Source organism: Pundamilia nyererei, unplaced genomic scaffold (genome assembly GCF_000239375.1).
Source record: "Pundamilia nyererei isolate P.nyererei 1_Seehausen unplaced genomic scaffold, PunNye1.0 scaffold00089, whole genome shotgun sequence".
NCBI classification, from domain to species: Eukaryota; Metazoa; Chordata; class Actinopteri; order Cichliformes; family Cichlidae; genus Pundamilia; species Pundamilia nyererei.
In genome coordinates, this window is record NW_005187490.1 from 263,618 (window position 1) to 280,547 (window position 16,930).

At 42.6% G+C, this 16,930-nt stretch overlaps 1 protein-coding gene across 2 annotated transcripts in view; it reads left to right on the plus strand.

Annotated features, from left to right (window-relative positions):
* The window catches only part of LOC102209375 (BTB/POZ domain-containing protein 10-like), a 23,907-nt gene extending 7,821 nt beyond the window's left edge, over positions 1-16,086 (plus strand). For both annotated transcript variants that reach the window (XM_005739058.1, XM_005739057.2), the window contains exons 2-8: positions 3,088-3,329; positions 3,416-3,719; positions 3,990-4,092; positions 7,108-7,228; positions 10,227-10,424; positions 10,751-10,861; positions 14,257-16,086. In XM_005739058.1, the coding sequence (XP_005739115.1) occupies positions 3,149-3,329; positions 3,416-3,719; positions 3,990-4,092; positions 7,108-7,228; positions 10,227-10,424; positions 10,751-10,861; positions 14,257-14,717 (1,479 nt within the window). In that variant the 5' untranslated portion in view covers positions 3,088-3,148 and the 3' untranslated portion in view covers positions 14,718-16,086. The remainder of the gene's footprint in view (positions 1-3,087; positions 3,330-3,415; positions 3,720-3,989; positions 4,093-7,107; positions 7,229-10,226; positions 10,425-10,750; positions 10,862-14,256) is intronic.
* Positions 16,087-16,930: the final 844 nt, after the last annotated feature.

Genomic DNA, 16,930 nt, shown 5'->3' on the forward strand with positions numbered 1-16,930 from the left:
CCCACATTGTGGCAGTGGATGCTAGTTACTATAAGTAGACACTCTCACCTCTTCTCTGTTATCATCTTTATTTTGATGTACAGTTTGAGTGATGCCCTAAATGTTGTCCTCCTCGATGATCATGTTCAAGTTCAAATTGAAAAGACTGAACAGAATACATGTTAGAAATCCAGACCAGACGCTTTTTAGTGTATGTTAATGTAACAACTTATATGTGTTGTCATTGTCAGAGTTGAAGCCACTTTTACAGGAAGAAGCCACTTTTTTATGGAAGAAGTCAGCCTGTTTCTTCCATTTTATGTCTCTCTGATGATATCACCTCCAGTAGACGGTCATCATCATATTTCATAGCGACTCCTCTCGGGAGACCCAGCTCTCTTCATTACTGAGACCTGGATTTGTTTCTGCCTTATAAGCTCAGTGCTATTGATCAAAGAGCCAGCTGTACTGTCGCAGTGGATCTATAATGGGTGCATTCATCAACACATCTAACAGAGTTATCAATCAGTAATAACTAAATAATGATTTAATTATCAGAACCTTTGGTAGTACAGTACTGTGTTAGTAACTGTTTGGTTACATTTTTGTACACTTCAGTGATTTGTCAACCTTTAGGTTCTGGACTGTTATTAGGCTAAAGACATTCATGTATTTTATAGTCCTTTTCAAGTTTTCTTTCAAACAAATAAATAATTGAGTCAGATTAATCAATACTGTCATTAACCGTTTGGTACAGACCTGTGTTGATAGTAAATGCAGTGATATAATTATCACACAGCTATCCAAGCAGATTTTATGTTCCCTATTCATCCTATTCGTCTGCTTGTAACTACATTATATGACTTCAGTGTACTGCACCTGTATTCTGTGTAAGCTCATTTTAGCTCCATCTTTTTATTTTGGGAATCTCCTAAGGCAGCTTTGTATGATTCACAGTTCAAACGAATCCATATTTGTTGATCCTGGGTTAAAATTAACAGAATGTACTGACGGCATCTGAATTTTAGTATTTTTGGGGGAAGAATGTGGAGAAAATTGATGTTCACATCTCTAAGATCTGGTTGAAGGGGACATGTTAAGCTAGTGTCCAGCTCATATAATAGCTTTGCATGATTAACAGTTCAAAATAATGATAGAGTGAGAAATCCCTGCTATGTGACATCACAAAGATTCACGAGCAGATAAAATGTCTGAAACAGTGTTTAGAACAATCTGAACCTGAGCTTTGGGCTCCTGGGGATTGTTTTGTACTTTTTTGAAACTTTGTCAGTGTTTAATATGAGCACCTATATATGTAAAAGTATAGATAATGCTTTACATTTGGTATTTGTCATGTAGTTTAACATGACTGAAGATCCGTTTTTGCAAGTATTTCTCTTTCAGTCTTAAAACAATGAAAGCCTGAAGCCAATAATGGAAGCGAGTTGCTTTTCGCTTGAGTGTGCGTGCCTGCTTCTGCATTTCTCGAGTGCATTAATGCACGCAGGAGCTTGTGTGTTTAACTCCTTTCTGAAATGGAGGGCAGATATTGTAAGAGCTCTCTCAGGGCTGCTTGTCTGTCTCTGGAAAAAACACTCAAGGAAGCATCGCTCACTCCGAAGCAAGGTGGATCGGTCGTTACCTATCTGTCAAAAACCTGTGAAAAACCAGCTTGTGGAGCAAATAAACAATCGAGACGATTTCTCTTTGTTGTCCTGTAGCCAAGTGAGTTCGTCTCACTCAGATTGTTTCACATGGATACACCCTCTAATTGATGCTGATGTAGTGTGTGCCTGTAGCTGAAGGCTGAGGTCGGTGGTGCTCACAGTTTGGCGCAGTTGTGTTTCTGCAGCACTTAGGGCCTGTTGGGGTTCACGCGAGTTGACTGCAGACTTTTCTCGTCCCGCGGCTCGGCATGTAAAAAACTACTCTGTTGCTCCTCGAGCGATTTCTGCACGACAGTGCGAATGAGTCTAGAGAGGATGCAGTCGACGCACAGAGTAATGTGCCTCGCCGCTCCATGAAGTCACGCATCAGTACTTTGGGTTTCTGTGCGATCATTAGTGCCGTCCCACTTGGACTCGAAGCTTTGAGCACATCAAACCTGAATGGCTGCTTTGAATGAGTTTCTAAAGGGATGCTTTAAATATAAAAACCTTTATGGAGTTGCTCGATTATCTACTCACTGTTCAGCTCTATGAAGTATAAGACGATGAGAAGCTGTCAGATATGAGGTGTTTTTCTAGAGCTACAGACACAGTTAACGAAACGCTTAATATATGTATATATATATATGGGATAAACATTTTAGAGATTGGTATACTTTAAAGTTTTGCGACCTAATAATTAATACCAAATCTTCTTATATTTTCCGTTTTGCTCTAATGAAATTATGCTAGTTGCTCTAAATATTAAGGAATAAATGAGAAGGGCAGATGAAGGTCATCATTGCAGCAGACAAACAAAGTAATGCAATTTCTGACTTGTATTGATTCCACTCTTAATTTATGAGAACCAGTATTTGGCAGTTGCTTTCATTAAATTAAAAAAACCTGTTTAATCTTTGCAATCATGGATTTCCATAAGACAGTAAAGAAATGCAGGATTATGCTGCTTTTATGTATATAAAAGCCACAGAAGTGATAGAGATAAAGATACGGAGCCAAACAATAATAGCCTTAATTAGTCTAAAAGTATGTGGGCATTTATTGGCTTCACCTGGAGAAGGTTGTAGGTCTTAATCTGAAACTGGCTTATATTAGAGTCAGGACTCGAGGTCTAATCTCACCTGGTTAATTAGTGTACGAGTCAGTCTTTGTGTTGATGCACTATCTCGGTCATCTACATGTTACTGCATTACACTATTAGCGCATAACTCGACATGTTCTGCATCCATTTCATAGTAAAAGCATTGCAGGGTTTTATGTACCTTACACAGCTGTAGCTAGTTGACCTGACATGTATAACTGTAGGAGGCATCAAGTGTTCTTAAAAAATCTCTGTTAATCTTCTCTAGTTTTATTCTACTGCATCCTATTACTATTTATTTTTAATAATCGAACTTTACGAGATGTGCGTCATTGTGATTGCCTCCCATCTCTTCACAAGTGAGCAGTGTGGTGTGTCAGCGTTGGACTGCAACCACCAGCAGCGGCCGGAGGTCAGGACCATGAGTCTGTACGGGGGCGGTGCCAGTGGCGGTGCGAGAGAAAGAGGAGGAGGAGCAGAACATTACCGGGAACAGCAGCGGCGGCGCTCCAGCGATCGTTCACGCGACTCCTCCCATGAGCGGGGAGAGAGCCAGTTGACGCCTTGCATCAGGAATGTTACCTCTCCCACTCGGCAGCACGGTGAGGAGGATAAAGGTGCTTGTTGTAGATGGTAAAAGCAGGCCAAATATTCTCTGCATTAATCGTCCACATTTCTCCATCCGTAGACCGTGAACGTGGCGAAGGAGGCTCATCATCCAGGTCCTCCAGCCCACGTCCACCCAGGGTTTCTCTTCCCCATTCCCACGTAGGACACATACCTCGTTCCCTGGCTTCTCCTGGAGGTGACCACCACTCCAAAACTTTGAGCCAAGGATCCTCTGATATGATCTACATCTATGACCTGAGCAGTAAAGAAGGACATCGCAGTGGGCTGAGACTGGGAGAAAGAGTAACACTCATTGTGGACAACACACGATTTGTGGTGGATCCTGCTATTTTCACAGCTCAGCCTAACACCATGCTGGGCAGGTAATTGTCCAGACCACATCAGAGCACATTAACTTTTAAGTTTTATTTTTTTACCAACAAAAATAAGTGTTGAGGTAGTCACTCTGAAAATCAGACCAAAAATCAAGTTCTCTGTTAGATTATAACTGCATAGAGATAACACAGGCCAGGTATATCATCAGCAGCTTATGCATTTTAATGAACACAAAGCATGGCAGTACAAATAGATGGTCATTTATCTGTTCAGCCGTTGTTTGCAGTCATTAAAAAAAACCTGCCGTGTATTTTCAGGATGTTCGGTTCTGGGCGGGACAACAATTTCACTCGGCCCAATGAAAAAGGAGAGTTTGAGGTGGCAGATGGTATCAGCTCCACTGTCTTCAGAGCCATCCTGGTGAGAAAGGATGTACACGGTGTCTGTGTGTCGGTCACTTTCTGTGTAATCCTCTCATTAGTGTTCGCTTCACTGTCATTTCTTTCCCTGACTTTGTCTCAGACTTTTCCATTTCCCCTCTATTAACCACAGACCCAATGAGTGTCTTCTCTTGTATTCTCTGTGTGATTATTTCGGCATATTCATTCTTTTTTGTAACCTTTCTCTATCTTTTTCCAATCCTGTGTTTGGGGCCCAGAACCTCTCTGAAAACGTTGGGTTATTTGCATGATCTAAAAAGGTTTTAAACTCTCATTTATTATGGTTATCATAGGTCCTAAAATAAATATGTAGTTACCCACACAGGGATTGCAATTACAGAAGCAGCAAAGTACCTCAAACAAGCTGATGTTGTATCCTAAAGACACAACATCAGCTCTTTTTATTCTAAGAAGCACAGCTCATTGAGGAAAGTTGGGGTCGTATATCTGCTGAGAATATTTGCAGTCTCAGTAAAGTGTCTGTTTCTGGTGGGATCCTATAGTTACAGTCAGACCTGTATGCCACATGCTGGCATATTCTAGTGGGTTGCAGAGGATAAGAAGCTGATGTGAGTTTATTTAAAATTGAAGCTCTTCTTCCATCTGTTCATATGATGTGGGCTAAATAGAAGCACCCGTACATTGCAGTGCAGTTCAGTCATATCCACCTATCCTGGTATAGTCTTGCTAAGATTTTGGGGGCTTTTGCTGCAATTCAGCAACTCTTGCAAATGATTTATGGTCCTACATTTGTGTCCCTTTTAGAGAGGGATTGTGTGACGGAGACATTCAGTCCTCCAAAATGCTAGAAGCGGGTGGCCTGACAGGGACTTTATCCACAGGTAGAATGCTGGTTGGCTTAAAATTGACTTGAATAGTAGAGAGTAGAGTAGAAGAAGAAGAAGTAGCATTAAAAATCGCCACAGTGGACATTTTCATCTGTTTTAACACTCCGCTTCACTACAAAGAATTTCTTTGTATATTATTTTTATAGTCACCACATACATGAACAAGAATATTACCATATTACTGCTTGTTCCACGTATTTTTCACACACTGCACCTATAAACTACCAGCACAATACCACACCATGCACTTTAGTCACCACACTAGCTGTCTGCTTCTTCATTCTGTAGCCCATCACCAGGTAACAGGGATAACAGTTTAACACGCTCACACTCAGAGGTAGATTCATGTGAAAGTCCAATGTGCAGTTGTACTAGGTGAGGTTTAGTATCACTAAAATGTCAATTTGTGCCGTCTAAAGACGTCTAATACAAATTAAAGTTGAGGCATTGCAGTTAAATGTAGAGAGAGGAACTAAATGCTTCCTGCTCTTTCCTCTAACATAGATTATTACTCTTTTGTCATTTGTTTTGCCCGAAGAAAGAAAGAATCACTTTAATTAAATACTGCAGAATTTAAATTGTGCCAGGTGCAGCAGAGTACTTCCGGTGAGGATGCAAAAATACATCAGCCAAGTGTCTTGTCGCGTATCGGCTGCTAAGCAACTAGTAAATAAGGTGACATTTACCGGTGTCACTGTCCCTCATTTATCTGCTTTTGTCATAAAAGTTTTGCAGTGGCTAAGTGTACAAAAATAACACATATCAGTTTTTAGGTATTTATCAAGTCAGATTTTATACCCTTAAATTCTTTTCTGCTAAAAGAAAACTGAAGGGGAGAATTATTACAGCGTGACACGTCAGCGGCCGTAATTAAAAGCAAAACTGATAAAGAAGGAACGGGAGGTAGGGATTTTCTTGTATGCACCAATTGACAACTAACCCCCAACATGAAAAAAAAAACTGTCAGTATAAACTATTGCAAAAGCACTCAACACGTCGAGAACCCACGGCCCCTCGGGGCATGCTTTGATGGGAGAAGCTGGCTTATAATGCTAATACTGTGCGAACAAGCTGAAAACAAAGATCCCTTCTGAAAGAAACTTGGCCAGCTTTAAAAGGTGAATCTGACCCAGAGGCTGCAGGACTGTCTGGTTTGCTGGATCGTGTAAAAGTGTCTCGTAAGGCCGTGAAGGAAACTTTTATGTTAGTGGAGCTTTTTACAGAGGGGAAAAAACTGCAGGTGTCACGTTGCATGTTTTTATCTGAGAGTACAACGGAAAGAGGAACTGCTGGTGAAAATAATGTGAGATAACGTAAAGACTGTTATGCACAGATATGAATACAGTTGTGGTTTGAAATGTTTGGTATGTGTTACAGCATACTGCTGCTTCTTTTTCCTGGACTATTTACTGTCCAGCTGAAAGAGCACCCAGTGCACAGACCGCAGTGAACATGCTCGTTCATTAATGCTGATTTCATCTGTTCATAGCAAAATAATCATTAGCACAACAGCAGCCTGAGGAGAGGAAATATTCTGAAAGCCGTCCAAGTTGTCTGCTTCCAAAAGTGTTTGTGGCAGGTGTAAAATGTTATGTGTTTGCCTCTTCTCTTTGGGAGAGCATTAGTAACAACGGGCAAAAAGCTGCTCGATTGTGGTCGTGGTATAATGGATTTTGGCAAAAGCCTGCATGTCTGTGGGAATTACACAAGGAGACATGAGGCAGAGCAGGAAATGAGATGTGCCAGAACTTTCTGTCCTGTGTGCCCCGAGTGTCTCCACTCTTTCTTTTTCTCCCCATCAGTAGAAAGTCTCCTGGGTAACAGCCACCGTGAGGGTGCACAGGGACAGACAGAGGATGGAAAGTGGGGCAGGGAGGGAGGCTGACGTCGGAAGCTTTTACTTTCATCACCCTTCACCCTTTCTCCTCTAAGCCTCTCTCTCCTCTGTGACGTTGCTTTTTACTTTCATCTCCACTCGCTCGCTCGCTCTCCATCCCTCCCCCCTCTCCTCATCCTCTCTTTCGCTCTCTCTCAGCAGCAGCAGCATTAATAATGGCGCCTTGTTTTTTCTCCCTTGCTCATGTGCGTGCATGAACATCCACCGCTCCGTCCGTTTATGTGTGCGATCGCGCCGCTGAAAATGGCAGGATTACTACAAGTCGGGGATAATCCGCTGCCCTGACGGCGTTTCCATTCCCGAGCTGAGGGAGGCATGTGACTACCTCTGTATCTCCTTCAACTACAGCACCATCAAGTGCAGAGACCTCAGTGAGTATCTAAATGGCTAGCTGTTGATTTACTGCATGCACACTGATGTAGTTCCTCCTTCTGTCAGTGCACAGTTTGGTGAGTGTGTTGGTTTTTTACTTCTTTTGTTTTTTAATGGGAAAAAGTACACGTCTCTGCATGTTGCATGGGTACAGGCAGTTACTTCAGGAATAGGAAAGCAATATTTCACACTAACAGGCTGGATATTGTTCACTGTCCTTTACTGAAGCCATCAGTTGAATGTGGAGCAGATTATGCGATTGATTTATTGAGAAAAAGAAAGAGCTGAAATAACATTGTTTGCTTAAATTGATTGCACAGCTACATTGTACTGGTTTGTGACAATGCTGCGTGTGATGGACGTTTGTTGTTGTTGTCGTTGTGCATGGCTGTGCCTCTTGTTTGTGTGTCTGAGTGTGTGGGAGGAGTGGCTTCAGCGCGCAGCCTGCTGCTTGCTGCTGCTCTATGCTGAGCTCTAAAGTAGGTCATGATTAGCTGTGAGATTCAGTGCTTGTTATGCAGGCACGCACATAACAAGCCAAAGCTGGTAAAGTTAATTAATCCACAACAGGATGGGATTTTTTTTAATTCTACTTTTTAGAGTTCTTTTTTTCAGTCAGCATGTCTGTGATTTCAATTGATTGCTGTTCCAGGTAGAAACACCAGGGATGTACTGATATATCAGCTCAGTAGCAGAATATTTACCGATGTCACTGGCTGATATTTATCTTTTGTGTCACAGTACAGCTTACAAATATTAATTAATAAACCTTAAATCTTAATAAACATTAAGTAAATACAACCACAGGTGAGCAACAACACATGACAAGATGATTGGCTGGTGTGAGGGGGAGGAGTCAGAGATTAATAATAACTAATGATTAAATGCAGAGTGGTGCATGAACACATGGTGAGTGAAAGGGGACACCCGAGTGTGAGCACTTTTGAAAAGTTAGAAGTTTAAAAATCATCATCAAAGATCTTAGAACAGCAACTGTTGCTGCCATGAAGTCAGTCTGGGAAAGGTTATAAGGCCATTTCTAATGATTTCAAAGTCCACCATTATACACTGAAAAATATTCTCCTCAAGTGGAAAACATTCAGGACAGTTGCAGTTCTTCCCAGGAGTGGATGCCACAGGAAATTCATCCCAAGGTCAGATGGCACAATGCTTAGAGAAACTGCAAAAATCCCAAGAGCTCAGGCTCTACAAGCCTCAGTTAGCTTGTTAAATGTTAAATGTTAAAGTTCATGACAGTATAATAAAAAAGACTGAACAAGGAAAGGTTGTTAGGAGAAAGCCTCTCCCCTCTGAAAAGAAAAGGGCTGCACAGTTTAGATAAAGTTGCATCTGAGCAAACCTCTACTGGAACAATCTCCTTCAAAGCCAAAGTTGAGATGTTCAGCATTAATGCACCGTGCCACATGTGGTGAAAATCAAACACGGCATATCAGCACAAACATCTCGTATCAACTCGCAGCACAGCGTTGGAGGTCTATGCTTTGGGTCTGTTTTGCAGCCACACTGAGGCGTATTTTATAGTCAAATGTGAGGGCATCTGTCTGAGAGCTAAAGCTTGCGGTGGAACCTTAAGAAAGCCGTGCATAAACAAATGCCCGCAAACCTCAATGAACTGAAGCAGCATTGTAACGAAGAGTGAGCCACAATTCCTCCACAACACTCTGAGAGACTGATAAAGACATTCAATGAACGATTAAATCAAATTAGAGCAGGGCGATATGACCAAAAATATTTATCACGATACACATTTGAAAATTTGCGATAACGACATAACTGATGATATAATTGACACGAGACAAAATACTTTACAACTCCACAACTTTATTAGTGCAAAAAAAAAAATCAGTGTATTTTCACTTAAACAAGCAGCTGTTTTTTTTTTTTATGTGCATTAAAGTTATATAAAAATATAAAAGTGCAAATGCAAAATCCTTACTGACAGTTTAACCAAAACACATTTCCAGTGGAAACTGGCCGACATATCCTCAGCATAACCACGTATGACATCCACATAACTTAAAAGAGGTTATACACACACAATACGGTAATATTATGTTGAAGCACAGTACGTATCACTCCGCGAGGCGCCTGCCTACGATAGCCGTAATGCTCCAACAATCCATCAAGTAGTGCGGGTTCGTAGCTTAGCAAAGTCGTACTAAAACATTTGACAGATTTTCGAGCGCCGTGTACCACATAAAATTGTTTCGAGGTCAGTAAACACAACCAGAGTTCATACATAAGGGCCCTGTCGATTTTCAGAAAAATCAAAAGATTGATTTTAAGTGTGCCGTATTTTCTAAAAAACACAGTAATGACGACGGCCTGCTAGCATGCGCTACCAAAAATAGTGCTTTCTTGTGTATCTGATGGACGAAAGCTAAACCAGTTCCACACCACTGAAGTTGCAGCATTTTCACAAACCAATTCTGGTTCATCCGTTTCATTCAACGATCCGCTTTCGTTCTTCTCATTCTCCGTGGCCGCCATGTGCGTATGAAAGCAAAGGCACTGCGCATGCGTGTTTTACACATATTCTATCGCGATATTTTCATTTTCGTATCGTTGCCGAACATTATACCGGTATTACCGTGAACGGTATGATATGGTCCAGCCCGATTTCCAATTATTCCTGCTAAAGGTTGAATCATGTGGTGCCTCCACCACCACCTTCTAGTCTTCTTTAGAAATAACTTCTGTGGACACAAACTGCATTTTCAGAACTGTTAGTCAAATTTGATTAAAAAAACAACCCACAGTTAAAAGGCTCCTCCATATGCTTCTATTCAGGATTACCTGAGTGTCTCGACTGTTTCTATTATTATTCCAATACAGTAACAAGTTTGATACAGATAGTCGTTCATGTGGAGTAATTAAAGTCTTCTACTTGCTTTGATTAGAGCAAAAATCACAGCTCAGTATCGTTTCTGGCTTCTGCTTTCTGTCCACAATGACGTCTGGTCTGTTCGTCCTCAGGCGCCCTCATGCACGAGCTGTCCAACGACGGAGCCCGGCGTCAGTTTGAGTGTTACCTGGAGGAGATGGTGCTGCCGCTGATGGTGGCCAGCGCCCAGAGCGGAGAGAGGGAGTGTCACGTGGTGGTGCTGACTGACGACGATGTGGTGGACTGGGACGAAGAGTACCCACCGCAGATGGGAGAGGAGTACTCGCAGAGTAAGATTTCATAGTGAACCCTGCTGCTCCACTGATCTGGTTTGTTAGCCTCATAACTGGGTGACAGTAATCTGATGGAGGCCGTGCTCCACTTTACAGAAACCAGGCTAAGGTGCCTCGGTGTGTGAAAGCAGGCCACAGTGGCACGAACACTTCCTGCAGCTCCCGCTTACTTTCTGTTTGTGTGGCTTTTTCTTGTTTACCTTTTAAATGTCTCAGATAGGGCAGGAAAGTCGTGCATTCGGAGAGTTGTCGGTTTTTCTTCATATTTTAATGCGCTGACTTCACATTAGTTCGATTTTGAATGTATCTCTTGTCTTCCGCAGTCATCTACAGCACCAAACTTTACCGCTTCTTCAAGTACATCGAGAACAGAGACGTGGCCAAGTCGGTGCTGAAGGACAGAGGACTGAAAAAGATCCGACTGGGAATTGAAGGTACACCACAAAGGGTTTTTTTGTTACTCGTGGCTTTCAGAATAGTGTTTGTCTTCAAATGCAGTCTGGTCCTTGAATGTCTAAAGCCGATGTAAAATATTTTGTAAAAGTAATTGCTTTCAAAGATGATATCACAAAGAGTCTTTATCAGCTTCCTACAGACTGCTTTTTTTTCATAGCCAGGCTGGCACAGCTCTGCTCAGCCTTTAGCTCCCAGTGGCAACCAGGACTAAAACCATCACAGATGTATCATCAAGTGCAGCAGCTTAGAATCATTTAGGTAGTTTAACTCAATCAATGATGCGGTTCTGTTGGCTTCATCGGTTGGCGACCTCCGGCTTGCACTGGAGCGGTCGTGGCCGAGTTTGAAGCAACGGGAATGAGAATCAGCTCTGAGGTGTAGATATCTCAGGATATTCAACGTTTCAATAGTAAAACTGTACCAGTATGTCTGAGACATAAAGTCACAAACTAGGTTTGGCACGTTGGATGTTCAGTCTGCTTTGTGACAGATCGCTGGAACCCAAGGCACAAGAACAACATAGCCCCACACGGTGCTGTGACCCTTATTCCCCAAATGCACTTACAGGATTCCCGGCTCATCTTTTAGTTCAGTGCCAGAATCATTGCTAATAATTGACCTCAGTTTTTCCACCTCGATCACAACTTTTTATCATCACATGACAGGTTCTATAAACAAACAAGTTAGCAGTGGAGTTCCTCAGGGGCCTATGATGGGCCCAGTATTTTTCACCCTATACCTGTTTCCCTTGAGTTTCAAAATAAAATAAAATTGGTGAGCTCTTGTCCTAGTTCAGGGGTCGGCAACCTGCGGCTCTGGAGCCGAATGCGGCTCTTTTGTCCTTATACTGCGGCTCCGGGTGGTTTGGGAAAATAAATTAGAAGTATTTAGCTGAAGTGTATTTTATTTGTGTTTAGTTCTTTTTTTTAACTTTTAAGATTATTGTGATTTTGAAATATAAAAATAAAATTATATCTTATTATTTTTTCATCGCTCAAAATAAGCGTCACACTCGCGGAAACCGGTGTACCCACCGAAACGCCGTGCATTTATCGAGACTTTCGACCCCAGGTAGGCCAGTTATGGATCTTCGAATCCACATTATGTCGGCAGCTGTTCTCCACCGTGAACTATGGTTAAAAACAAACACCGCTCACGCCTCACAGATGACAGCTTACAGTCCTGCATAAAGATGAAAGCCCCGATTTGCAGACGCTGTGCGCAGAGGTTCGGGACCATAAGTCTTATTGTAAACTTATCACGGCAGACCCGACGATGTTTCCATGAACACGCTTTTCAGCATCTCTTTATTGACCACTTTTCACACACGGTTGCTGTACGCACACAGCCGGCTGTAGCTTTTCCGCTCACAGCCCGACACACCAACACAACAGCAGAGAGAGCACAGACTTTAAGGCGGCGAGGTGTGATTGCGGGTGCCGCTCAGGTGCGTCCGCCTCCCCTGCAGACCACGCCCCGCCACGCGCATTAACCAGGTTAAATACATATTTAGGCAGAATTTTGCAAATATCTATTTTAGTTTAGCAGCATAGTGCTTTTTTCCCCATTAGTTTTTAAAAGTCAGGTCAAGGCTCCAAAAGCCCAAAGGCGATATGAGGGTGGCGGCTCACAACAGTTTTTGTTTGCTACATGGATCATTTTAGTTCAGCTGGGTGTCTTTCCTTTTGTTCTGTTTCTTTAAGAGTTCAAAATGTGTTAATTACATAAATAAAATGTAATTTTCTCTGTAGCACTTCATGGATTTCTTAAGCAACACACCTTAGTTGCTCTGTGAAAAGCAGTTAAAAACTTTTCTGTTCAAACAAGCCTTTTGTTGATCTACGTATTTTATATTCTTTACATTATTTACATTTGATCTTTTACATTGTGTATAATGTCTATTGATTGTATTGTTTATTTTAATTTTGTGTACAGCGCTTTGTGTTAATAAATAAACTTTACTTACTTACTTCAGTTGTTCACACAAAGCATAAAGGTAAAAAAACCCAATATATACAGTGTTATCTTCATTTTAGATTTCAAAAACTATTTGCGGCTCCCAGTGTTTTCTTTTGCGTGGAAACCGGATCCAAGTGGCTCTTTGGGTGTAAAAGGTTGCAGACCCCTGCCCTAGTTCTTCTCTATGTTTAGACCACATTGGTATCTACCGTCTCCTAATACAAGTGACTTGGTGAGGTCATGTCTGTGTGAGGAGAGGATGGAATGAATTCATTTAGGAGACATCAGTCACCTTCTTGATGATGCTTTATGATGGACCGCTATCTAATCGTCATAAGCAGCATAAAAGTCTGCAGAGTACTTCAGCTCACATTACAGTACTTGTCATGATGGCTTGTTATGCCTGCTCTACCTCCTGTAGTTCAGGAGGAAGTTGCTCTCCGATGCATCCTTTGGAGTATAAATGTTAGCTAGTACTCCGCTATGTAAGAATCACTCCATTTACCAAGCTAAAAAACACAACAGCAAACCTGGAAGAAAAAACAGTTGTAGGTCATGGAAACAGTTTCACAGGAACAAACGGGAGCGTTCCTGCGGGCCTGCAGAGGGACGTTTTTACCCACGCTACACACAGTAAATGATGTTGTTTAACAGGTTGTTAAAATCTAAAAGGCCGAATCTGAGGCAAGAATTTCCACAACAACAGTAAAATGCCAGTAAATGTGGCTTTCATTACATGACTTTTAGGAAAATGTTAAATACAAGCTCTAGCTTCATGCTAAAACTCTCCAGTAACACTCGCCTCTGTGTGAAGCCAAGTAACACTTTCTTCTGGCATGTCTCAAAGCTGGAGCTCGAAAAGAATCAGGGCCACACATCCCGCATTTTTTCAATTATCAGTAATTAACAATATCCAAGTTGAATTTTTAAAAAAATATAGGTTAGTTTGATGCCATCAGCAGAGACTTGTTGGTTTATTTTCCCATCATATTATATTAACTCAAACACCATTTGACTCAAACAATGTTTGAGTCAAATGATGAATCTCACAGAGTCATTAGTTATAGTTCAGCTGCTTAGTTTGGATTCAGGAGGCAGACAGCCTCTACTTTTAAGATTTGGCTTAAAACGTAACTTTTTGATAAAACATAGTTGGGGTTGGATCGGGTGACTCTGAATCCTCGCTTACTTACACTGCTCTAAGCTCAGACTGCTGGAGGAGGCTACCCATGATGGTTTTATACCAATAACAGTATGTCATTAACTTGTGTGCACTCGCACCTGTAGTGAGTAGTTGTTTCTCCTCATCCTCCAACCAATAGCTGTTAGTGCGTATCTGTCTGCAAGCTATTTTGCAACCCAGCTCCACTCGAGCTTGTTTTGTCCTGACTACATATTGTTCCTTCCTTCCCAGGATACCCGACCTACAAAGAGAAGGTGAAGCGACGACCTGGAGGCCGTCCGGAAGTCATCTACAACTACGTGCAGCGCCCCTTCATCAGGATGTCCTGGGAGAAGGAGGAAGGCAAGAGTCGGCATGTGGACTTTCAGTGCGTCAAGTCCAAGTCGACCACCAACCTGGCAGCGGCGGCCGCAGACATTCCGCAGGACCAGCTGGTGGTCATGCACCCTCCCGGGCCGCAGGTGGACGAGCTGGACACTCTCCCCCAGCAGGTGGTGCTGGGGCCGGCGTCTGAGAGCAGTGCAGCCCCCCAGCCAGCACAGGCCTACGAGGGCCTGAACCAGCAGGCTCAGGACGGCTCGGGCCCGGCCGCACACAGCAACCAGCAGCAGCAGCAGCACAGCAGCGGCAGCCAGACTCAGGCCACATACCGCTACGAGCCGGACCCCGACATGCCGTCACCCTCTGCATGAGACGGTTTGCTACACACTCCCCCCCTCCACCTCTGTGTTCACACCTCCAGCAACAAATGCTTTCACCTTCACCAACAAGGCTTCTTGCATTCTCATCACAGCTGCACACGTTGCCACCTAATGAAGCACACACACATGTGATTGGCCTTTAGCAGCCAGCAAGCGCACAAAGTTGTAGATTTTAAGCGGCGTGTTGCTTTCAGTGTGAGCACAGTCTTTTCCAGTGTCTCCTCCACCACCACCTCTTCCTCCTGAGTGGCAAAACACCAGTTTGCCTTGTGTTGCACCTCTGCTGCAGCTGCTTTCAGTCCACACGGCGTCCGAATGAATGAGAACTAGAAGCACATCAGCAAACCTCCCCTCCCAGCTCTGTTTACTCTTTTATTTGTCAACCAAAGGAGAGTTTAGTGGACCTTTGTGTACACGTGAGGAAAGATCTGTTTTACATGTGTGAATGCTGAGTGCTGTGTGTGTGTTGTAGAATACTGTACCTCACTGGGAAAGTGGATTTCAGTGCCTCTGCATATTTCTGTGGGGGGGGGGGGCAATAATTTGATGTGAAGATGGACTCTTTTTCTTGTGTCACAACGTTTCACACAACATACATGTGTTTACTTCAGAGGGGTGCACTACAGAGCGGGTTCAGCATTGCCAGACTTTGAGTTAGCTGATTCGACAGTAATTAAAACCCCCAGTATCCCAGAGATGACGGTAATAATGGTGGTTATAAGTTTTCTCTGTCAACACAGATTTTCTGCACGCTTCCATAAAACCAGGTGTTTGATGTGGCTTTTTACTCTTCTTCCTCACAAATCTGATCGAGTGCCATATATCTCACTCTGAGATATTATAAAGAGGGGATAAATAGTGTGTGTGTATAAGTAATATAAATAAAACAGCAGAAGGCAACACTGCTGTGGATTAATAAATTAGAACTCAGCATGCTCGATGTGCTGCTGTTTATTTGGACAGCTGGATATCAGAGCTATGAAACTAACTGTGTCATGCACAGTTTGCAGAGCTGTAGCTTTACGGCGGGACTTGATGGTATGCTCTGCAAACAGAAATGTGCCACTTGCAACAGATTTTAAACCAAAACTCTGAATATAATTTGCTCCGGATCAGATTATATGATCATCACCTGTTAACTGAAGACTGATCTTCGTTTTGCAGTGCACCCCTCTGATAAGTTAGGTGTTAGTTTAAGTCTTGTTTATTTTCTGCTCCACTCCTGAGTCTTGACCGCGGTGCTCTGAAACTCTGCACAGATCCATCATCACTGCTGCGAGCACACAGGATGTCAGAAAAGATGCTGAACACGTTTTTTGGTTTGTTTTTTTTAAATAAATGCTATTTACAACACCTTCAAGAATCACAGTCGCTTTCTTATTTAAGCTGTTTTCTTCATGTCTCAGAATTAATGAGGTCTTGGAAACATTCCTCATATTTTGGAGGTGGGCAACTCCAGGCCTCGAGGGCCGGTGTCCCTGCAGGTTTTAGATGTGTCCTTGAACCAACACAGCTGATTTAAATGGCTAAATTAGCTCCTCAACATGTCCTGAAGTTCTCCAGAGGCCTGGTAACGAACTAATCATGTGATTCAGGTGTGTTGACCTAAGGTGAGATCTAAAACCTGCAGGACACCGGCCCTCGAGGCCTGGAATTGCCCACCCCTGTCATAAAGGGATAGACATGGTCAGCAGCAATACTTGAGACCACTGGAACCTCTAAACCTGAAAGATGGTTGTTTGGGGAAATCCCAGCAGATCCGCTGTTTCTGAAATACTCAAATTAGCCCATCTGGCAGCAACAACATTAAAAGTCACCTTTCTTTTTATTCTGATGCTTGGTTTGAGCTTCAGCAGGTCACCTTGAATGCATCGAGTTGCTGCCATGTGATTGGCTGATTATAGATTTACTTAGATCAGGTATATATTAACAATTAGCTGAAAAGGTGTACCTAATAAAGTGGCTATAAGTATATACATGGCAGAAAATGAGTCCTCTCGAACCCTAAGGTGCTTATGGTGATTAAAATCTCCACCTCAGATGTTTCCAACACTGGCTGTTTACATGTTAATCACTCATTAATAAGTCAAACATTGTGTCATTTGAATGCAAGCCGTCCTGCTGAAGCCTTCTGCTGTTATAACAGCTTCACGTCCAGGTCTTGGCGCCGCACACTGATCCAGGCTGCGTGATTAGTGATGTTT